A 22,151-nucleotide genomic window follows, 5' to 3' on the forward strand; every position below is an offset into this window, starting at 1 on the left:
AAAAAAAACATTGAACATTTAATAGTCAAATCAGCAGGTGAGCTGGCTCTACTCTTATTGGCAATTTTCTGGTGTCTGTGGTGGAAAGTGAGCAGGTCGAGCATAACACGTCAACCCTGTTACCCATACATTTGTTTAACACTTTTTTGGTTACTACATGATTCCATGTGTTATTTCATAGTTTGGATGTCTTCACTATTATTCTACAATGTAGGAAATAGTAAAAATAAAGAAGTAGGTGTTCTAAAACTTTTGACCAGTAGTGTATATATTTTTTTAACCAAGTTAAACTTCTCAAAAGGCACTGAATTGGTGGGATGGCCCATATACTGTAACAATCCCTTATATAAACACCTCAGCCCAGAGGGTAGGGCTCAGAGAATCTACTTCCTTGTTACTCTACGAATGGAGATTCATGGGACGTGCTGTAGAAAAGTTCATAGGTCGAGTGGCCCGTCTGTACAAAACCATTTCTATGCTTTAACAACATGGCGGTCTGTCTGTCTGACCGTGGTGGGGGTCTCTGGGAGCTTACTCTGGCACCCCACTGGGGACAGACAGACATTCTCTCCACACAGCTGCTCCTCCGACTTCATCTCTCCTGCTGATCAGCCAGAGCCAGGAGCCCTCTCAACCGGTCTATAAATAACAGAGATATACTATATGTAGGCGTCGAAGCTTGTCTATGTGGGCAGAGTAAGGAGTGTGTGTGTTTATGTGTTTGTGATTGTGTGGGTGTGTTGTCGCACAAGAGAGTGAATGTCAATATTTGTTTGTTTGTGTGTGTGACAGAAAGAGCAAGAGAGAGATATAGAGTAGGAGAGAGAGAGGACTCAGTACATAGCATCCTCGTACATGTCCGTCCGGAGGCAGAAGAGGATGCCTCCCCCTAGCATGAAGATGGTGCCCCCCCAGCCCAGTCCATAGCCCCAATTGAACTCATGGTAGGTCTGCAGGACGGTTCCATCAATGAACTTGATTGGGTAGAGGACCAGTGCACAGGCCTGAAGGACCACTGAAAGAAAGGGAAAAAACAAAGATAACATATTTACATCTTTCTGTGAGTTAACATTTTACAGTTTAGCAATTAGACAATGTACGTATGTCTACTATCTCTGTATACTATTTGAGATGTGTGCTGGTGAAAGGGAATATCACCAGATAACCATAATCACTTCTGCTTGCCTGACAAGACTCTTTGTTGTATGAATGAATGACTACCTGTGTGCAGGTAGAGGGCCAGTGACACCAAGGCTGCTGATGGGAAACTGGAGCCGTGTGCGAGTCAGAGAGGGGACAACAGCCAGGGCCAGGAAAAGGGTGGTAGATAGATACCCCAACCCAGCCGTTACCCAGGGGGTCCATCCACACCCCCTCTCCTCAGCGTCCAGTACACCCCATAAACCCTGTTCCTCCTCCAGTGGTCCTATCACACGGTGTCTGCTCTCAGAGGCCCAACAGCTGCTCATTACTGCAGCCTGCAGCCAACTACCAGGCACAACACACCCACCGGGCTCATTACTGCAGCCTGCAGCCAACTACCAGGCACAACACACCCACCGGGCTCATTACTGCAGCCTGCAGCCAACTACCAGGCACAACACACCCACCGGGCTCATTACTGCAGCCTGCAGCCAACTACCAGGCACAACACACCCACTGGGCTCATTACTGCAGCCTGCAGCCAACTACCAGGCACAACACACCCCCCGGGCTCATTACTGCAGCCTGCAGCCAACTACCAGGCACAACACACCCACCGGGCTCATTACTGCAGCCTGCAGCCAACTACCAGGCACAACACACCCACTGGGCTCATTACTGCAGCCTGCAGCCAACTACCAGGCACAACACACCCCCCGGGCTCATTACTGCAGCCTACAGCCAACTACCAGGCACAACACACCCACCGGGCTCATTACTGCAGCCTGCAGCCAACTATCAGGCACAACACACCCACCGGGCTCATTACTGCAGCCTGCACCTAGCCTACAGCTAGCAGCCCAACACACTGACCCATGCTTAACCACGCAGTAAACAAACAACATCCTGTATCCAATCTCTAGCTCTCTAGCAAAGTTCTAATGCGTCCTCCTTCAGTTGACTCTGAGCAGTACTCTACTATATGTTGTACTGTATGGTTGTGGCAGAACCTTCTTGGGCTTTACTGACCACAGCCTAAATATAGGCTCATTGGCCCGTATCCACAAAGCATCTCAGAGTAGGAGTGCTGATCTAGGATCAGTTTTGCCTTTCGGATCTAAATTAATAGGTTTATATGGACAGCAGGCACCTGATCCTAGATCAGCACTCTTTTTCTCAGACGTTTTATGAATACGGGCCATTGTATTAAAACATTCTGGTCCAGTATTTTACACGCTGTACTGAAGTCTGTAGGTAAAGAGCTACAGATATTGGATCTTAATTTGACCAGTATTGTCGTAGCAAAATAATCCTTCAGCATAATAGTCCATAATATTGGGTGGCAAAAATGAGGCTACATGAAAAGTGCAATACACTCACCTTTAAAATTCTCAGCAACAAAAGAGTGATCAATTTACACTGAACAAAAATATAAAACAACATGCAACAATTACAAAGATTTTACTGAGTTACAGTTTAAATAAATTCATTAAGCCCTAATCTATGGATTTCACATGACTGGGAATACAGATATGCATCTGTTTGTCTCAGATACAGTACCTTAAAAAAAGGTAGGGGTGTGGATCAGAAAACCTGTCAGTATCTGGTATGACCACCATTTGCCTCATGCAGCACGACTCATCTCCTTCACATAGAGTTGATCAGGATGTTGATTGTGGCCTGTGGAATGTTGTCCACTCCTCTTCAATGGCTTTGCGAAGTTGCTGGATATTGGCGGAAACTGGAACACGCTGTCGTACACGTCAACTCAGAGCATCCAAAACATGCTCAATGGGTGACATGTCTGGTGAGTATGCAGGCCATGGAAGAACTGGGACATTTTCAGCTTCCAGGAATTGTGTACAGATCCTTGCGACATGGGGCCGTGCATGATCATGCTGAAACATGAGATGGAGGCGGATGAATGGCATGACAATGGGCCTCAGGATCTCGTCACGGTATCTCTGTGCATTCAAATTGCCATCGATAAAATGCAATTGTGTTCATTGTCAGTAGCTTATGCTTGCCCATACCATAACCCCACAGCCACCATAGGGCACTCTGTTCACAACGTTGACATCAGCAAACCGCTTGCCCACAACACGCCATCTGCCCGGTACAGTTGAAACCGGGATTAATCTGTCAAGAGTACACTTCTCCAGCGTGCCAGTGACCATTAAAGGTGAGCATTTGCCCACTGAAGTCTGTTACGATGCCGAACTGCAGTCATGTCAAGACCCTGGTGAGGAAGACGAGCAGGCAGATGAGCTTCCCTGAGATGGTTTCTGACAGTTTGTGCAGAAATTCTTCAGTTGTGCAAACCCACAGTTTCATCAGCTGTCCGGGTGGCTGGTCTCAGACGATATCGCAGGTGAAGAAGCCGGATGTGGAGGTCCTGGGTTGGCATGGTTACACATGGTCAGCGGTTGTGAGGCTGGTTGGACGTACTGCCAAATTCTCTAAAACGACGTTGGAGGCAGCTTATGGTAGAGAAATGTACATTCAATTCTCTGGCACCTGTTCTGGTGGACATTCCTTCAGTCAGCATGCCAATTGCACGCTCCCTCAAAACTTGAGACATCTGTGGCAGTGTGTTGTGTGACAAAACGGCACATTTTAGAGTGGCCTTTTATTGTCCCCAGCACAAAGTACACCTGTGTAATGATCATGCTGTTTAAATCAGCTTCTTGATATGCCACACCTGTCAGGTGGATGGATTATCTTGACAAAGCAGAAATGCTCACTAACAGGGATGTAAACAAATTTGTGAACAACATTTGAGAGAAATAAGCTTTTTGTGCACATGGAATTTGTTTTGTGATCTTTTATTTCAGCTCATGAAAAATGGGACAACACTTTAAATGTTGCGTTTATATTTTTGTTCAGCGTTAGATCCGACACCTGTACTATAACTAGCTCTATGTAGGCATATTACTATCATATGATCCTGAACTTCAAGAGAAAAGTAAAAAGTTCCACCAGTGTATAACTTGTGACGTTGTGTTCCACTGGACTGTGTTGAGACTGTAGTGGCAGAGTAAAGAACAAGAAGGCACTTTTAAAGCTCCCAATTCACTGCTTTATTGACACTGTTTGACCTGACGAAGATCCGTTTCGGATCGAAACGTTGTCAATAAAGCGATGAGTTGGGAGCTTTAACAGTGTGCGGGCCTTCTTGTTCTTGACTAGTATTCTTTATTAGCCTATGTTTTTGAGGATGTGCGTATGACCACAAACTTTTCTATAGACTGTAGTGGCAGAGCTCATAATTGAAAACACGATGCGTCACACTGAAATATCCCTATAGCGACAACTTTCATTATGGGCATCCTGTGTTAACATCGTTCTGTGCACATTGCAGAGCAGGAAAGGTTTGACGCAGTAGTTGCCACACAGTTGTTAGACTGTTATAAGGCTCAGTGAGTGTCTGTTCTGTTCATCCTGTGGAATAGTCACCAATGTTAGTCGATTGAACTTTGTTCTAATACCACTACAGACACAACTGTTAACTTTATGATTCATTTTGACTCCCTTTGGTCACATTGTGTAAACTAATCCCTCACATCACATTCCTCACATTCTCAGTCAACACATTCTTAATAAATCCTTTTAAGAGCAGGAAGCTGTCAGTGTGTGTGTGTGTGTGTGCGTACATGCCTGCGTACACGTGTGTGTGCGGTCACGCATGTGTGTTCTTCCTACTTTTAGAGTCAAACAGTAGGACGTCTAGTTAAAAGAGGGAGAGAGAAATAGCACATTGTGGGCCCTCTGGACATTTTAACGTTAACTACTGTTCCTTTTCCCTGTTAAAACCTGTGTGTATGTGTACATGTGAGTGTGTGTACTGGACTCAGAGCGAGGACATTGTGTAATTTACTGAGACCACCTATTTCCTTCCTGCTGGACAAGGCGGTGGGGCCTGGAGAGGAGAGGAGGAGAGGGAGGTAGGCTGAGACATAAGCCAAGGAACATGACTCTGTTGAGGAAGGCCAGACTGAGGCGGCTGGGCTGGGGCTGTACCTCTGGCCAGCAGATAGGCACAACACTACTGCCTAGCCTTTCTCTGACTAGGGGAAAGGCTGGGAAATGTACCACTCCCCCCCCGTGACTGAGGGCTCTCTTCCCCTCCCCTCCCTCCCCCTCCCTCCTGTGACTGAGGGCTCTCTTCCCCTCCCCTCTCTCCCCCTCCCCTCCTGTGACAGAGGGCTCTCTCCCCCTCCCCTCCTGTGACTGAGGGCTCTCTCCCCCTCCCCTCTCTCCCCCTCCCTCCTGTGACTGAGGGCTCTCTTCCCCCTCCCCTCTCTCCCCCCTCCCTCCTGTGACAGAGGGCTCTCTTCCCCCTCCCCTCTCTCCCCCTCCCTCCTGTGACAGAGGGCTCTCTCCCCCCTCCCCTCCTGTGACAGAGGGCTCTCTCCCCCTCCCCTCCTGTGACAGAGGGCTCTCTCCCCCTCCCCTCTCTCCCCCTCCCTCCTGTGACTGAGGGCTCTCTCCCCCTCCCCTCTCTCCCCCTCCCTCCTGTGACTGAGGGCTCTCTCCCCCTCCCTCCTGTGACTGAGGGCTCTCTTCCCCTCCCCTCTCTCCCCCTCCCCTCCTCTCTCTCCCCCTCCCCTCCTGTGACAGAGGGCTCTCTCCCCCTCCCCTCTCTCCCCCTCCCTCCTGTGACTGAGGGCTCTCTCCCCCCTCCCTCCTGTGACTGAGGGCTCTCTCCCCCCTCCCCTCTCTCCCCCTCCCTCCTGTGACTGAGGGCTCTCTCCCCCTCCCCTCTCCCCCCTCCCTCCTGTGACTGAGGGCTCTCTTAAGTAACCGGCTGATGGAACCAATGCTTGCCTGTATCCATCCTTACACCTGTCCCCCAATGGACTTGCAGAACACTTCCTGAACAGAAAACTTCCCATTCAGAAAACTTAGGAAAGATATGTGTTGTTGCCTAAGAAGAGAAAGTGCAGGGAGTAAGGGTATTTGTTAGCATTCTACATAAATGACATAACAGGATGCCTGTCTGTTATATAAACACGTTTTATATTGGGGAAAGTGGTACTGAGCACCACCCAAGTAAGGCTGTGTTCTCTGCTTCATCACTGTTTTCAAACCACAGGATGTACTGACTGCACTGTACACTGCTCTATTCCTGACATCACACACACAGACACGCACACACACTGACACAGCCACGCACAAATACACCTTTTGTTTTTCATTATAATATTGCTTTCTTATATGCTCTACTGTGCTTGTCCCCTCTGTGGATGTTTTATATGGGGATGTATTGGTTGTAATATGCAGCTGTTAATTTGCTACAGTACAGTTCACACAAGACAAATACAAAGTATTGTGAAATTAGTTTTTTGAACAATGACTATGAGTTGAGTGCTCCTCTGCACTGTCATTCCAGGCCTATTTGTTGTGTTTTCACTGAGCCTGAAAAGGAGAGGACCAGAGCAGACAGAAAGTAAGAGAGAGAGAAAAGGGGAGCAAGGTGGAGAGAGAGAGAGAGAGTGAGAGCGAGAGAGTGAGAGCGAGAGAGCGCGAGAAAAGGGGAGCAAGGTGGAGAGAAAGAGAGACAGAGAAAGTGAGAGAGAGAGAAAGAGTGAGAGAGAGAGAGTGAGAGAGAGAGTGAGAGAGAGAGAAAGAGAGAGAGAGATAGAGAGAGAGAGAGCAGAGTGTGTGAGCAGATAGAGAGCTATAGGAATTGGAGAATTGGTTTTTTCCTTCCTGGATATTATCCATGAGGGAATACATTCCTCTCTTCATTGGTAACTGTGCAAATTCTGTGGCTGCTTTTTCTTGGCACACAGCAGCCTGCTTTCTGGGACTCACAACAGCTCCCTCACCACAGAAAGAGTTAGCTCAAACCCAACCCGAATGTACTATGTCAGGACATGGAAATCGATTCTATCGTAGTCCATGTGGGTTTTAATGATATTATGAAGGGCAGCTCTGAACAGTTGAAACTGGATTTTAAAGAGCTGATCTGCTAGACACTAACAAAAAACCCATCATATCTGGCCCTGTGCCCTCTCTGAATCGTGGCATTGAACGCTTTAGCAGGATTCTTGCTCTTCACAACTGGCTACGTGATTATTGCAGCTCACTGGGAGTAACTTTTGTTGACAATTTCGATACCTTTTGGAAACAAAACACGTTTTATAAGGAGGATGGGATCCACCCAAATCATTTGAGTTCCTGGATCCTTTCACAGCATTATAAGGTTGCGTTGAGACAATGACTTAGCAATGACCCAAGCCCAGATCAGCTAATCCCTACCATTGTGACGCAGAGTTGTCAAAATGCTTCAGCAAATGTACATTACATCAGGGGCGTCGGTAGTCACAATATAAGTAACCTAATTTATGTCCCTCTAACTGCCCTGAATGCCACCACTGATCCTACAGCTATTGTGTGCAGTAATCATGTGCCTAAGAACCAGATTTATACTGTTAGCACTGAGCCGGTGTGCCTGAGGAGGCAGTCCACTGTGTGCAGCTCACCGTGCACTAACATAAAGAACATGAGCACAACTACTGCTGCTAAGCTTCCCAGTAAAGCAATAAAAACAAGTAAGCATCCCAGAAGAAAAGTGCTCTAAATTGCCCACGTTAACATATGTAGCTTAAGAAACAAGGTTCATGAAATCAATAATTTGCTAGTAACAGATGACATTCATATTCTGACTATCTCTGAAACTCACTTAGATAATACCTTTGAGGATACAGTGGTAGCAATACATGGTTATAACATTTACAGAAAATATAGAAATGCCAATGGTGGCTGTTTATATTCAGAACCACATTCCTGTGAAGATTAGAGAGGATCTCATGTTAAATACTGTTGAAGTAATATGGCTACAGGTTCATTTGCCTCACCTAAAGCCAATTCTGGTGGGAAGCTGCTATAGACCACCAAGTGTTAACAGTCAGTCTCTGGATAACATGTGTGAAATGCTTGATAATGTATGTGATATCAATAGAGAGGTATACTTTCTGGGTGATTTAAATATTGACTGGCGTTCATCAGGCTGCCCACTCAAGAGAAAGTGCCTGCAACCTGGTTCAGGTTATCAGTCAACCTACCAGGGTGGTTACAAACAGTACAGGAATTAAATCATCAACATGTATTGATCATATCTTTACTAATGCTGCAGATATTTGTTTGAAAGCAGTATCCAAATCCACTGGATGTAGTGATCACAATATAATAGCCATATCTAGGAAAACCAAAGTTCCAAAGGCTGGGCCTAATATTGTGTATAAGAGGTCATACAATACGTTTTGTAGGGATTCCTATGTTGTTGATGTAAATAATATATGTTGGTCCGTGGTGTATAATGAGGAGCAAACAGACACTTCAATTCAAATTGTATTTGTCACATACACGTGTTTAGCAGATGTTATTGCGGGTGTAGCGAAATGCTTGTGCTTCTAGCGCCGACAGTGCAGTAATATCTAACAAGTAATATCTAACAATTTCACAACATATACCCAATACACACAAATCTAGTAAGGAATAGAATTTATGAAATTGCTTATTCCAGTTACTAATAAGCATGCACCCATTAAGAAAATGACTGTAAAAACTGTTAAATCCCAGTGGATTGATGAGGAATTGAAAATGTGTATGGTTGAGAGGGTGAGGCAAAAGGAATGGCAAATAAGTCTGGCTGCACAACCGATTGGCAAACGTATTGCAAATTGAGAAATCATGTGACTAAACTGAATAAAAAGAAGAAAAAACACTATGAAACAAGGATAAATTACATAAAGAAGGATAGTAAAAAGCTTTGGAGCACCTTAAATGAAATTTAGGGAAAAAAGGCAAACTCAGCTCCATCATTCGTTGAATCAGATGGCTCATTCATCACAAAACCAACTGATATTGCCAACTACTTTAATACTTTTTTTTTTTCATTGGCAAGATTAGCAAACTTAGGCATGACATGCCAGCAACAATTGCTGACACTACACATCCAAGTATATCTGACCAAATTATGAAAGACTAGCATTGTAATTTGAATTCCGTAAAGTGAGTGTGGAAGAGGTGAACAAATTATTGTTGTTTATTAGCAGTGACAAGCCAACTTGGATGGAAAATTGACAACTTGGATGGAAAATTGCTGAGGATAATAGCGGACGATATTGCCACTCCTATTTGCCATATTTTCTATTTAAGCCTACTAGAATGTGTGTGCCCCCAGGATTGGAGGGAAGCAAAAGTCATTCCGCTACCTAAGAATAGTAAAGCCCCCTTTACTGGCTCAAACAGCCGACCAATTAGCCTGTTACCAACCCTTAGTAAACTATTGGAAATAATTGTGTTTGACCAGATACAATGCTATTTTACTGTAAACAAATTGACAACAAACTTTCAGCATGCTTATAGAGAAGGACATTCAACAAGCACAGCACTTACACAAAATGACTGATGATTGGCTGAGAGAAATTGATGATAAAAAGATTGTGGGGGCTGTTTTTTAAGACTTTAGTGCGGCTTTTGACATTATCGATCATAGTCTGCTGCTGGAAAAACGTATGTGTTATGGCTTTACACCCCCTGCTATAATGTGGATAAAGAGTTACTTGTCTAACAGAACAGAGAAGGTGTTCTTTAATGGAAGCCTCTCAAACATAATCCAGGTAGAATCAGGAATTCCCCAAGGCAGCTGTCTAGGCCCCTTGCTTTTTTCCATCTTTACTAACGACATACCACTGGCTTTGAGTAAAGCCAGTGTGTCTATGTATGCGGATGACTCAACACTATACACGTCAGCTACTACAGCAACTGAAATAACTGCAACACTTAACAAAGAGTTGCAGTTAGTTTCGGAATGGGTGGCAAGGAATAAGTTAGTCCTGAATATTTCCAAAACTAAAAGCATTGTATATGGGTCAAATCATTCACTAAACCCTAAACCTCAACTACATCTCGTAATGAATAATGTGGAAATTGAGCAAGTTGAGGTGACTAAACTGCTTGGAGTAACCCTGGATTGTAGACTGTCATGGTCAAAGCATATTGATACAACAGTAGCTAAGATGGGGAGAAGTATGTCCATAATTAAGCGCTGCTCTGCCTTCTTAACAACACTATCAACATGGCAGGTCCTACGGGCCCTAGTTTTGTCACACCTAGACTACTGTTCAGTAGTGTGGTCAGGTGCCACAAAGAGGGACTTGGGAAAATTGCAGTTGGCTCAGAACAGGGCTGCACGGCTGGCCCTTAAAAGTACACGGAGAGCTAACATTGATGACATGCATGTCAGTCTCTCCTGGCTCAGAGTGGAAGAGAGATTGACTTCATCACTGCTTGTTTTTGTGAGAGGTGTTGACGAGCTGAATGTACCGAGCTGTCTGTTTGGAATACTGGCACACAGCTCAGACACACATGCATACCCCACAAGACATGCCACCAGAGGTCTCTTCACAGTCCCAAAGTCCAGAACGAACTATGGGAGGCGCACAGTGCTACATGGAACTCTATTCCACATCAGGTAACTGATGCAAGCAGTAGAATCAGATTCATAAAACAGGTAAAAATACACCTTGTGGAACAGCGGGGACTGTGAAGAGACACACACACAGGCACATACACAGACACTCACGCTACACACACGTACACATGGATGTTGTATTGTAAATATGTGATAGTGGAGTAGTGGCCTGAGGGAACACACTAGATGTATTGGGTAAAGTGTTATGAAATATAATGTCATGTAATATTTTAAATTGTATATAACTGCCTTAATGTTGCAGGACCCCAGGAAGAGTAGCTGCTGCCTTGGCAGCAGCTAATGGGGAACCCTTAATAAATACAAATACAAACTCCCTTCTCACCCCCTCCCCCCTTCTCCACCCTTTAGTATTTTGTATTTTATTAGGATCCCCATTAGCTGTTGCCAAGGCAGAAGCTACTCTTCCTGGGGTCCGAACAGAGATAAAACATTACATCAAACAAAACTCTGTGCATTATACAAATTTACATTTCTCCATTACAGTATTACAATACTACATTACATTACTAAGAATAGTGTGTGGGTGGTTGTAGTATGCATGTTTTAGAGTGTGTGTGTGAGTCCCCGTTGTGCCGTGAGGTGTTGTTTTATCGTTTCTTTTTTTTTTTTTATCAGATTTTACTGCTAGCTTGAGTTACCCGAGGTGGAAGAGAGTTCCATTCTGGCTCTATATAGTACTGTGCATTTCCTAGCCTCTGCTCTGGACTTGGGGACTTTTAAGAGACCTCTGGTGGCATGTTTTGTGGGGTACGTATTAGAGTCTGAGCTGTGTGTTAACCGATTAAACAGACAGATTGGTACTTTTAACACATCACTACCTCTTACCCTCACATTCAGTCTCAGTCAGTATCTATGTAGCTTTGTGCAAACAACTTAACCATTTTCTCAAATGGTAATTCTGTCTCTATGGAGACAAACTGTGGTGTGAAGGGAAAATACAGGTAACTGCCTAAATAAAAGGAAACACCAACATGAAGTGTCTTAATAGGGCATTGGACCACCGTGAGCCACGAGAACAGCTTCAATGCGCCTTGTCATAGATCTGGCTATGATCCATGCCATAAGCTGTAGGCTTGTTCATTTAGCTGACAAGATATGTTTATAAGTCCCATGCCATTTTTTTATATTATATGATTTTATAGTAAAAAGAATATAATTGAAAGGATATTTTTCCCATTCCGGAGAGAGTGCGCATATGAAGTGGCTATGTTGAGCGTAAAAGTGATCATTTGAAACAGGTCTGATTCGCTAGATTTTGGAGTTGTTTGGCAACTTTAGTTGTGAATGATACAAACCTTAGAATGTCTTACAAATCAAAACATATATGGGCTGCATGATGCGACTAAAGGCTATTGATGATTTGAGAAAGTCGCAAAAAAAGCTTGTGCTCCGTTCCTTGCTACAGGCTGCAAAGCTCTTCTCTCATCAAGTGATCATATTTTCACCCATCAGACTATTCTCAATTTAATAAAGTCTTTACTAATATGTAAAATTAGTTTAGATTTAGAATGGCCCATTATCAAATGGGCAGGAACAGGGGCAAAAATACATGTAATCTCTGTGCACTCGAAGTGTGAATGGAGGCTGTGCGCTTTCCCGCCAGTCCGTTCTCAATGATGCCTGGTAGGCTACTTTGGTTTTATAGCGGAGCTGCAGGACAGGTGATATTCCGCCCAAACTCTGTATGCCATGGGCTCTCCAACCCTGTTCCTGCAGCTACCCAGTGCTTAATTTGGGAAACCAAGTGAAATCTGTTCAGCAACGTGTAGTAACATGTTTTCACAATGAAACATATGTCATTAAACAGTTGACAGCTGGAGAAAGAAATGAAGGAGAAAGAGGAGATGGAAACGCATGGTGGTGAGATATTCTATATAGATAAAGGTAATGTGCCACCCAATAATTATGAAAATATAAAAAATGCCCTATTACTAGGCTATTCAAAATCAAATACAAATGCACTGTAATTGTAGGCTACCTGTAAGCCACCCTGCACAATCAAGGAACCAACAGTTTCGCCTAGGGCCAGAGTTCCCTCTAAGCGGCGCACAGGCGCGCAGCTCCCCTCGGACTGCCACGCAGAAGAAATATCAGCCTGCGCATAGAAGCAACTTTCTAGAGTTTTCCCTTTTAGTTAACACTATCAACATTTCGCTCTACTGTGGGAATTGTGATCAAATCAACACAATATTAGCCACTTTCAATGTAACATACCGAAACAAAACGAACTATGCAAGACTTATTAGTATGTAAAACTAACTGTGCAAGAGATTTTGTTGTAGGCAGAGCGCATTGGAGTAGGCCCATACTCTACACCAGGGTTTCCCAAACTCCGACCTGCCGAATATCTAGTCAACATTGGTTGCTTCGTACAAGAGCACAAAATGTGTGCATTTATCTTTGAAAAGCGAGTCAGGTAAAGATCTTTTTTTTTATATGTCTTAAAGGGGCAGTGTTGTATTTTGAGACGGTCTTTAATAAGCTAAGTAGCCAATAGGCAGAGGGTAGCCTAATTTGTCATATTCTCTGTAATAATGGTATGGGAATAATAATGCATTTTATTTTGTAAACTGTTTTTTTGCAACAAACACAACATTTTTAGTCACCTCCTTGTCTGAAGGACTAGTGAATGAACAGGTTAATGTTAAGCCCTGCATGTTTTTTTCTCTCAAAAGTCTCATGGAATGTAGGTCTACATTGAACACCATACATTGGCTGCTACTGTAGGCTGATAGAACAGCTATTTCCATGTTTAAATGTTATGGGATGCATTTTTCTCCATAGTTTTTGATGGTAAGCCACTCTGGTAGGTCTAGATTAGGATCAAATAGCCACAGTAGCCTACTTGGCCACTTAAAACTGTAACTTATAGCGGATACAGCCTCAGTGTTCACCGTAAACATGCACCATAAGTTGCACAGAATTTTCACAACGGTCAAGTTCGTGCTCAGCAGACCTAATATTTGCGGGAACATTGCCTAGGACTATCTGTTCTCTCCCAGACTCATGGATATACATTTTGGAGCATAGCATAAGGTAACCAGTCCATCCAGTATGCATAATAATACAGTCCACACTCAAAGGCAATTAATCGAATTTGTGAAATGTTGGAGTATAGGCTAGACCAATTATGTACCAAAGACATTTTAAATCAGTATTGTTTTATGTTTTTCTGCCATGCGTAATATGCGGTAGGCTATGTATTGTATAAGGCACAATCATAATTCAGATTTATTTTTTTATTTTTTTCAGGCTTGGGCTCATATATAGTTCTATGCGTATGCACAAGCTCTAATATGTGTATGGGTGTTTTGAATTAATCATCAACTAAGAAAACACTGTCCATTTTGTTGTGTTAGGCTTTGAAACAACATCCACAATGACCATGTTTTACACTCAGTTTCAACCTGCTGTTGAACTTCTTTCTTCAAATTGATCATCACAGTGAGGTGAGTTTTAAAAGCAGGATACTGTTTTGATAAGTGTTTGATGTGATTTTCTATTGCATTTGCATTGATGTCCGAGTGGTTAGATGGACGTTAGAGCCGTTAGGACCTGTTGGTCGTTAGCCAGTTGGGTACCAAAGCATATCCAGAGTGCATAAGAGGAGATTACCATGACTCACCACAACAGCCCTACCCATGCTTCCTATCAGTATGCGCATGTGCCACTAAATTCACTGCTCGACTAAGGGTCCTTACAGATAATTGTATGTGTGGGGTACAGAGATGAGGTAGTCATTCAAAAATCATGTTAAAGACTATTATTGCACACAGAGTGAGTCCATGCAACATATTATGTGACTTGTTAAACAAATGTTTACTCCTGAATTTATTTAGGCTTGGCATATCAAAGGGGTTGAATACTTATTGACTCAAGACATTTCAGCTTTCATTTTGAATTAATTTGTAAACATTTCTAAAAACATAATTCCACTTTGACATTATGGGGTATTGTGTGTAGGTAAGTGACACAAAATCTCAATTTAATCTATTTTAAATTCAGGCTGTAACAACAAAATGTGGAAAAAGTCAAGGGGTGTGAATACTTTCTGAATACACACTGTATATACAGTGGGGGAAAAAAGTATTTAGTCAGCCACCAATTGTGCAAGTTCTCCCACTTAAAAATATGAGAGAGGCCTGTAATTTTCATCATAGGTACACGTCAACTATGACAGAATTTTTTTCCCAGAAAATCACATTGTAGGATTTTAAATGAATTTATTTGCAAATTATGGTGGAAAATAAGTATTTGGTCACCTACAAACAAGCAGGATTTCTGGCTCTCACAGACCTGTAACTTCTTCTTTAAGAGGCTCCTCTGTCCTCCACTCGTTACCTGTATTAATGGCACCTGTTTGAACTTGTTATCAGTATAAAAGACACCTGTCCACAACCTCAAACAGTCACACTCCAAACTCCACTATGGCCAAGACCAAAGAGCTGTCAAAGGACACCAGAAACAAAATTGTAGACCTGCACCAGGCTGGGAAGACTGAATCTGCAATAGGTAAGCAGCTTGGTTTAAAGAAATCAACTGTGGGAGCAATTATTAGGAAATGGAAGACATACAAGACCACTGATAATCTCCCTCGATCTGGGGCTCCACGCAAGATCTCACCCCGTGGGGTCAAAATGATCACAAGAACGGTGAGCAAAAATCCCAGAACCACATGGGGGGACCTAGTGAATGACCTGCAGAGAGCTGGGACCAAAGTAACAAAGCCTACCATCAGTAACACACTACGCCGCCAGGGACTCAAATCCTGCAGTGCAAGACGTGTCCCCCTGCTTAAGCCAGTACATGTCCAGGCCTGTCTGAAGTTTGCTAGAGTGCATTTCGATGATCCAGAAGAGGATTGGGAGAATGTCATATGGTCAGATGAAACCAAAATATAACTTTTTGGTAAAAACTCAACTCGTCATGTTTGGAGGACAAAGAATGCTGAGTTGCATCCAAAGAACACCATACCTACTGTGAAGCATGGGGGTGGAAACATCATGCTTTGGGGCTGTTTTTCTGCAAAGGGACCAGGACGACTGATCCATGTAAAGGAAAGAATGAATGGGGCCATGTATCGTGAGATTTTGAGTGAAAACCTCCTTCCATCAGCAAGGGCATTGAAGATGAAACGTGGCTGGGTCTTTCAGCATGACAATGATCCCAAACACACCGCCCGGGCAACAAAGGAGTGGCTTCGTAAGAAGCATTTCAAGGTCCTGGAGTGGCCTAGCCAGTCTCCAGATCTCAACCCCATAGAAAATCTTTGGAGGGAGTTAAAAGTCCATGTTGCCCAGCGACAGCCCCAAAACATCACTGCTCTAGAGGAGATCTGCATGGAGGAATGGGCCAAAATAACAGCAACAGTGTGTGAAAACCTTGTGAAGACTTACAGAAAACGTTTGACCTGTGTCATTGCCAACAAAGGGTATATAACAAAGTATTGAGAAACTTTTGTTATTGACCAAATACTTATTTTCCACCATAATTTGCAAATAAATTCATAAAAAATCCTACAATGTGATTTTCTGGATTTTTTTTCTCATTTTGTCTGCCTCTCTCATCTTTTTAAGTGGGAGAACTTGCACAATTGGTGGCTGACTAAATACTTTTTTTCCCCACTGTACACTTACGTCTCTAGTGTTTCCCATATATTCATTTAGGAGCAAGGGCCCACCGCTGCTAAATTCTTGCCACCACTAAAAAAATTTGTCATTCTTTTATATATATATATATATATATATATATATATATAGTGCCTTGCAAAAGTATTCGTCCCCCTTGGTGTTTCTCCTATTTTGTTGCATTACAGCCTGTAATTTAAATGGATTTTTATTTGGATTTCATGTAATGGACATACACAAAATAGTCCAAATTGGTGAAGTGAAATGAAAAAAATAACTTGTTTAAAAAAATACTAAAAAATAAATAATGGAAAAGTGGTGCGTCCCCTTTGCTATGAAGCCCCTAAATAAGATCTGGTGCAACCAATTACCTTCAGAAGTCACATAATTAGTTAAATAAAGTCCACCTGTGTGCAATCTAAGTGTCACATGATCTCAGTATATACAGTGGTTTGCAAAAGTATTCACCCCCCTTGGCATTTTTCCTATTTTGTAGCCTTACAACCTGGAATTAAAATGGATTTTTGGGGGGTTTGTATCATTTGATTTACACAACATGCCTACCACTTTGAAGATGCAAAATATTTTTTTTAATGGTGGCAAGAATTTAGCAGCAGTGGGCCCTTGCTCCTAAATGAATATAGGGGAATCACTAGAGATGTAAGTGATCATGTTGTGGAGTATTGTGGAGTATTGTAGAGTGTTGTGGAGTATTGTAGAGTGTTGTGGAGTATGTCCATGTATGGTGTTTATGTTGGAGCATGGTGGACTCACCTGCAGTGAACAGGAACACGGCCACCATGCGGTAGTGCCGTCTGTGTGTCCCCCGGCACAGGGAGATGAGGGCCACCAGGAAGGTCACCAGAGTCACCGCAGCACCGGCCAGCAGCAGCACCAGGGTGGCTATCTGCCAGTCTGCAGGAGGAGGAGACATGTTACAGACACACGTTACAGACCACCATCGCCATCGATTCACAGGGTACTCTACTCTAGTCACTCAGACCAGTGATGACAGTCAAGCAGGAAACAAATAGCCTACTGCTCGCTACAATGCAAAACACGTGTGTGTGTTTGTGGTCGAGAAAGAGATTAAAATTCACCAACACACACAGCTCTCTCTCTCTGTCTTCAGCGTTAGCAGACAGTGAACAGGGAGCTTAACCCATAGAGGTACTTCAAACATGCTCACTTGACTATGTGCCAAAAACGTTCTCCCATATCCTCCATCTCATCTGCCTCTGCCTCATCTCTGTCCAGGTTCTGGCTGTGCAGAAAGAGCTGAGGTACAGTGCTCCAAAATCCAGCTGATTGTTCAGTTCTCCTCAGGTCTGTTGCGTCTCGGTTGGCTGGCTCGCCTCAGAGGACAGAGAGAAGCTCCACTGGAGGCAGCTAATGAGCTCCGTCTGCCCTCTGTCGTGTCTCTCTCTGCCCCCCAGGCCATTGACTCCTTTGTCTCCTGTAATGTTAACCACACAACCCTGATGCCCTGGTCCTAATGAGCTCCGCCAGGCAGGCAGGCAGGCGTTCTCTCTCACTGCCCAGGGACAGGCTCATCTCTCAGGGCCCACCTCACATTCAGCCCCCCCCCATCACTCTCCACATTCCACCACAACAACAGAAGGGAGGAGATCCATCACAGCAGCTCATAAAATGCCCCCTCTGCTCCTCCTCATCAGGCTGTGTGAGATGAGTGGCCTCCGCAGACCCACTGGAGATGGATGATGACGGTTCCTCATTTCACCCCTATTCAGAGGAGCTGGATTTAGAATTAACCACAACACCAGGGTGGACCAGGGGAACAATACAGAGACCATTCCATTGACGACACTGTCTGTCCAGAAACCTCTGAGGTGGAGATAGCAGGGGGCTCTAGCAGGGGGCAGGAGAATGACAGGTGTTTTTCTGACAGAGACGGATCATCAAGCTGGGTTGGGAGAGGGTGGGTGCCGCTGGCTGGGCACCACGGGGGAGGGCACAGATCTGAGAGAAAGGATCCTATCAGAGGAGACAGCCAGGGTTAACCTGCCCCTCCTGAGCACAGCACACAACTGGTGTCTGTCTCAGTCTCCACTGCCTGCCAGCCTCTCTGCTCTGTGCTAGAGCCATAACGCTCTCCCTGCAGGTAAAACAAACAGCACATTCTACTCTGCTGGGAGGCTCAGCCAAAACAGCTACTGAGATAATGAGAAGCAGCTGGGGAGAAGGAAGAAACTCTTGTTAGGAAGGAGCATGGGATGTTCAAAGAGACCAACAATAGGTTTCAGTAGTGCAATATGATAACACGTTGTTGCCATAAATAGATTGAATACATTCCATTTAAAGTATTTTTAAGGCCAAAGGAAGAAAAAAAAGTATCCCTTAAATATGTGGCTTATGTCTTGAACCCTATAGGAATGTGTGAGAACTCTGTCTCATAAACTGTGAAATATATCTATGATAATGCTTTCAGACCATAACCAAGGCCAATCCATCCCCATCCCCCATTCAAATAGAGAGAGAGGGGGAGAGAGACATTCACAAAAAGAGACAACAAAACGCAGAGTGCCCTCCACCAGAGGAACGCAACAATAGGTGGAACACACCCACCTGCATTCACAAAGCTTACAAAGGCCGGTGGAGCACCCAGATGGCACATCACGTCATTGGGACAACTCTACGGTGAGAAAGAAAACTTCACATTGCAACAGATCAACAAACCGTGACGAAACGAAAAGATAACCGTCTCAGATAGGCCTAAACAGCATCTTGTATGACGAGAATCACTCACAGAAGTGGCGAATCTCCGCTATATTGTCGCGCTCTGACTGACAGAGCAGGGAGCAAAATATTGCCCCTGGCCTGGAACGCAAATGTTGCAGTAGATACGCATCCGGACCGAGAGCGATTACAGTACATTAACAATGGTCCATTGTTTGATCTCTTCATCCGTGATGTACATAGAAATTCACCGTAAATTCTAGACATTTCTCTCAATATAATCCGATTGATTTACGCATTGTTCTTCTATCCATCTGGGCCAGTCTGTTAATGTGTGTAGCCTAAACATTGTATAGCCTATGCTAGAACTTTGATGAAGAGAAACAACTGAAAAAGAGACTCTGGGTCTCAATTGGCTTTTCCTGGTCAAATAAAGGTTAAATAAATAAACTGCATCAGATGACCCCCAGTTTCCATGCCACAGCATGTAGGCAGGCTTTATTGTCAGGTTCTATAAAGTGTGTTACAACAGATGATGGGAAATAATAGCCTGGAAATAAATCATTTTAAAAAGGCCAATATCACAATGTTTGGGTTCCGATAGTCCCATTTCATGCTCTGCCAACAAAGGCCTACTTCCCGATTATTTTGGGAGTCGAAAGGATTGTAACTCATTTTGGGGACTCCTTTTCATCTGGACAGAAAACCACTTGAAAGGAGTGATTTACATCAACATACAGAATCATTTTGGGGGGAAAAACGTTCATCGCTTCTTACCAGACGTGAGGGTGGAAAGGCATCTCCAGCCAGCCTCTGTTTCAGTGCATGATTCCCATAGCGACAAAGAAAAACGCTCTGCCGTTACCCAGGCGGGGCTCAATAACGCTACGATGTCCAGACACAATGCCAGAAATACACAAAGTAAAGCAATGAACTTGAACGGTCGGAAAACGTACACTTCATTTATAGACATGTTTTCATATTAAGTTGACTTGGATACACGCGTGTTGAAATTGAGGAGAAAAGAAAAGCTGCGACAGGGTCCTCAAGCACGATCAGTTCCGAAAGTTCAGAATCGACTACAGCAAGTTGTGATGCAATCCCTAAATAAAGTCCTCTCCTCCTCGCGTCTGTCTGTGCGCACAATGCGCTTTACTCAGACCCCGTGCGCCCCCATCTGGACAACTGATAGAGCAGGTGGCACAATCACCACTCACCAGGCAGTATAATTGCATTTTTACTGCGGAACTCATTTCACTACTATAAGGATGGAAATATAGAGCCATCAATATAAGAATCACTGACGGAGTCATCTCCCGCGGGCAGATTCTGCGTGTAGCTGACCAAATTACTCGATATTTTACTTCTGGGTTAACCGAGATTACAGACGGAGGCACTTTGGAGACCATGGACTGGAGACCAATCATGAGAACTGAGAATTTGAGATCGTAAAATCAACCCCCCTGTTCAAATTCAAAATCCCCATTTCCTCCCCACATTGGACAATCCCGCTACTCATTGGTCGCCAAACACCTCTATCAAGATCACATGACCGTCCCATAACGACCACCTGGTCAGAGGCTGGACCAAGTCTATAAATGAGCTCACCTGAGTAGGTTATGCTTGTTCAGTGTTGCCAAGTTAGCGACTTTGTCGCTATATTTAGTGAGTTTTCAGACCCCTCTAGCGACACATTTTCAAAAAATCGACTAGCGACAAATCTAGCGACTTTTTCTGGTGTTAATGGAGACTTTTGGAGACTCTGACGTGAAAGCACGTATCGTTCTTACTCTTCTCAACGAGCAGCAGGTGCTGCTGTGGGCCCCGTCCCAAAGCACTCACATGCGGCCCAGTCCTCGCGCAGCAGTCCCTCCCAGCTGCAGTCAGAGCAGGAGATGTTCACCCCTCCGCGTCCAGACTGCAAATGAATCGCGCATGAGGGAAGCTGCCGCTGGCTGATCCCGCCCTGGCTTACATTCAGGGCAGGATGTAAATGTAAAATGTTCTTTGTCTAAAATAAATCACTGCATTTGACTCACACAGCCTCAGTCACTTACTCACCTCGTCCACTGTGTGTGTGCCTCTCTGTGACATAAGCTAAACATCTAGCTGGCTAGCTCATCATGTCTCAGTCTAATCTGTACACCTCAAAAATACAGAAAGGAGTGGGAATCAAACCCTGAATTCAAAGGCTGGTTGAAGACGTTTATTGGAGATGATACACGGGCATACTGCCTGTGTTGTAAGGCTGATTTCTACGCCAAACTTAGTGATGTAAAAAAGCCTTCTAGGCAGAGTTGCAAAGAAAAAGCCATATCTCAGACTGGCCAATCAAAATAAAATATTAAGATGGGCAAAAGAACACAGACACTGGACAGAGGAAGATTGGAAAAAAGTGTTATGGACAGACTAATCGAAGTTTGAGGAGTTCGGATCACAAAGAAGAACATTTGTGAGACGCAGACCAAATGAAAAGATGCTGGAGGAGTGCTTGATGCCATCTGTCAAGCATGGTGGTGGCAATGTGATGGTCTGGGGGTGCATTGGTGGTGGTAAAGTGGGAGATTTGTACAGGGTAAAAGGGATCTTGAAGAAGGAAGGCTATCACTCCATTTTGCAACGCCATGCCATACCCTGTGGACGGCGCTTGATTGGAGCCAATTTCCTCCTACAACAGGACAATGACCCAAAGCACAGCTCCAAACTATGCAATAACTATTTAGGGAAGAAGCAGTCAGCTGGTATTCTGTCTATAATGGAGTGGCCAGCACAGTCACCGGATCTCTACCCTATTGAGCTGTTGTGGGAGCAGCTTGACCATATGGTATGTAAGAAGTGCCCATCAAGCCAATCCAACTTGTGGGAGGTGCTTCAGGAAGCATGGGGTGAAATCTCTTCAGATTACCTCAACAAATTGACAACTAGAATGCCAAAGGTCTGCAAGGCTATAATTGCTGAAAATTGAGGATTCTTTGACGAAAGCAAAGTTTGAAGGACACAATTATTATTTCAATTAAAAATCATTATTTATAACCTTGTCAATGACTACATTTCCTATTAATTTTGCTATATTTCCTATTCAAACTCATTTCATGTACAGTTGTGGTCAAAAGTTTTGAGAATGACATAAATATTAATTTTCACAAAGTCTGCTGCCTCAATTTTTATGATGGCAATTT

The 22,151-nt window shown here is 43.9% G+C and overlaps 1 protein-coding gene across 1 annotated transcript; it reads right to left on the bottom strand.

Annotated features, from left to right (window-relative positions):
• Positions 1-229: 229 nt before the first annotated feature.
• On the bottom strand, positions 230-20,099 carry LOC121541219 (transmembrane protein 47). Its single transcript, XM_041850191.2, has 3 exons — positions 19,750-20,099; positions 17,050-17,190; positions 230-1,015 (listed from the first exon to the last, which is right to left on the bottom strand). Exons 1-3 carry the CDS (start codon positions 19,943-19,945, stop codon positions 834-836), a joined length of 519 nt encoding a protein of 172 aa, XP_041706125.2. The 5' UTR covers positions 19,946-20,099; the 3' UTR covers positions 230-833.
• Positions 20,100-22,151: the final 2,052 nt, after the last annotated feature.

The sequence above is a fragment of the Coregonus clupeaformis genome, chromosome 27, assembly GCF_020615455.1.
Source record: "Coregonus clupeaformis isolate EN_2021a chromosome 27, ASM2061545v1, whole genome shotgun sequence".
NCBI classification, from domain to species: Eukaryota; Metazoa; Chordata; class Actinopteri; order Salmoniformes; family Salmonidae; genus Coregonus; species Coregonus clupeaformis.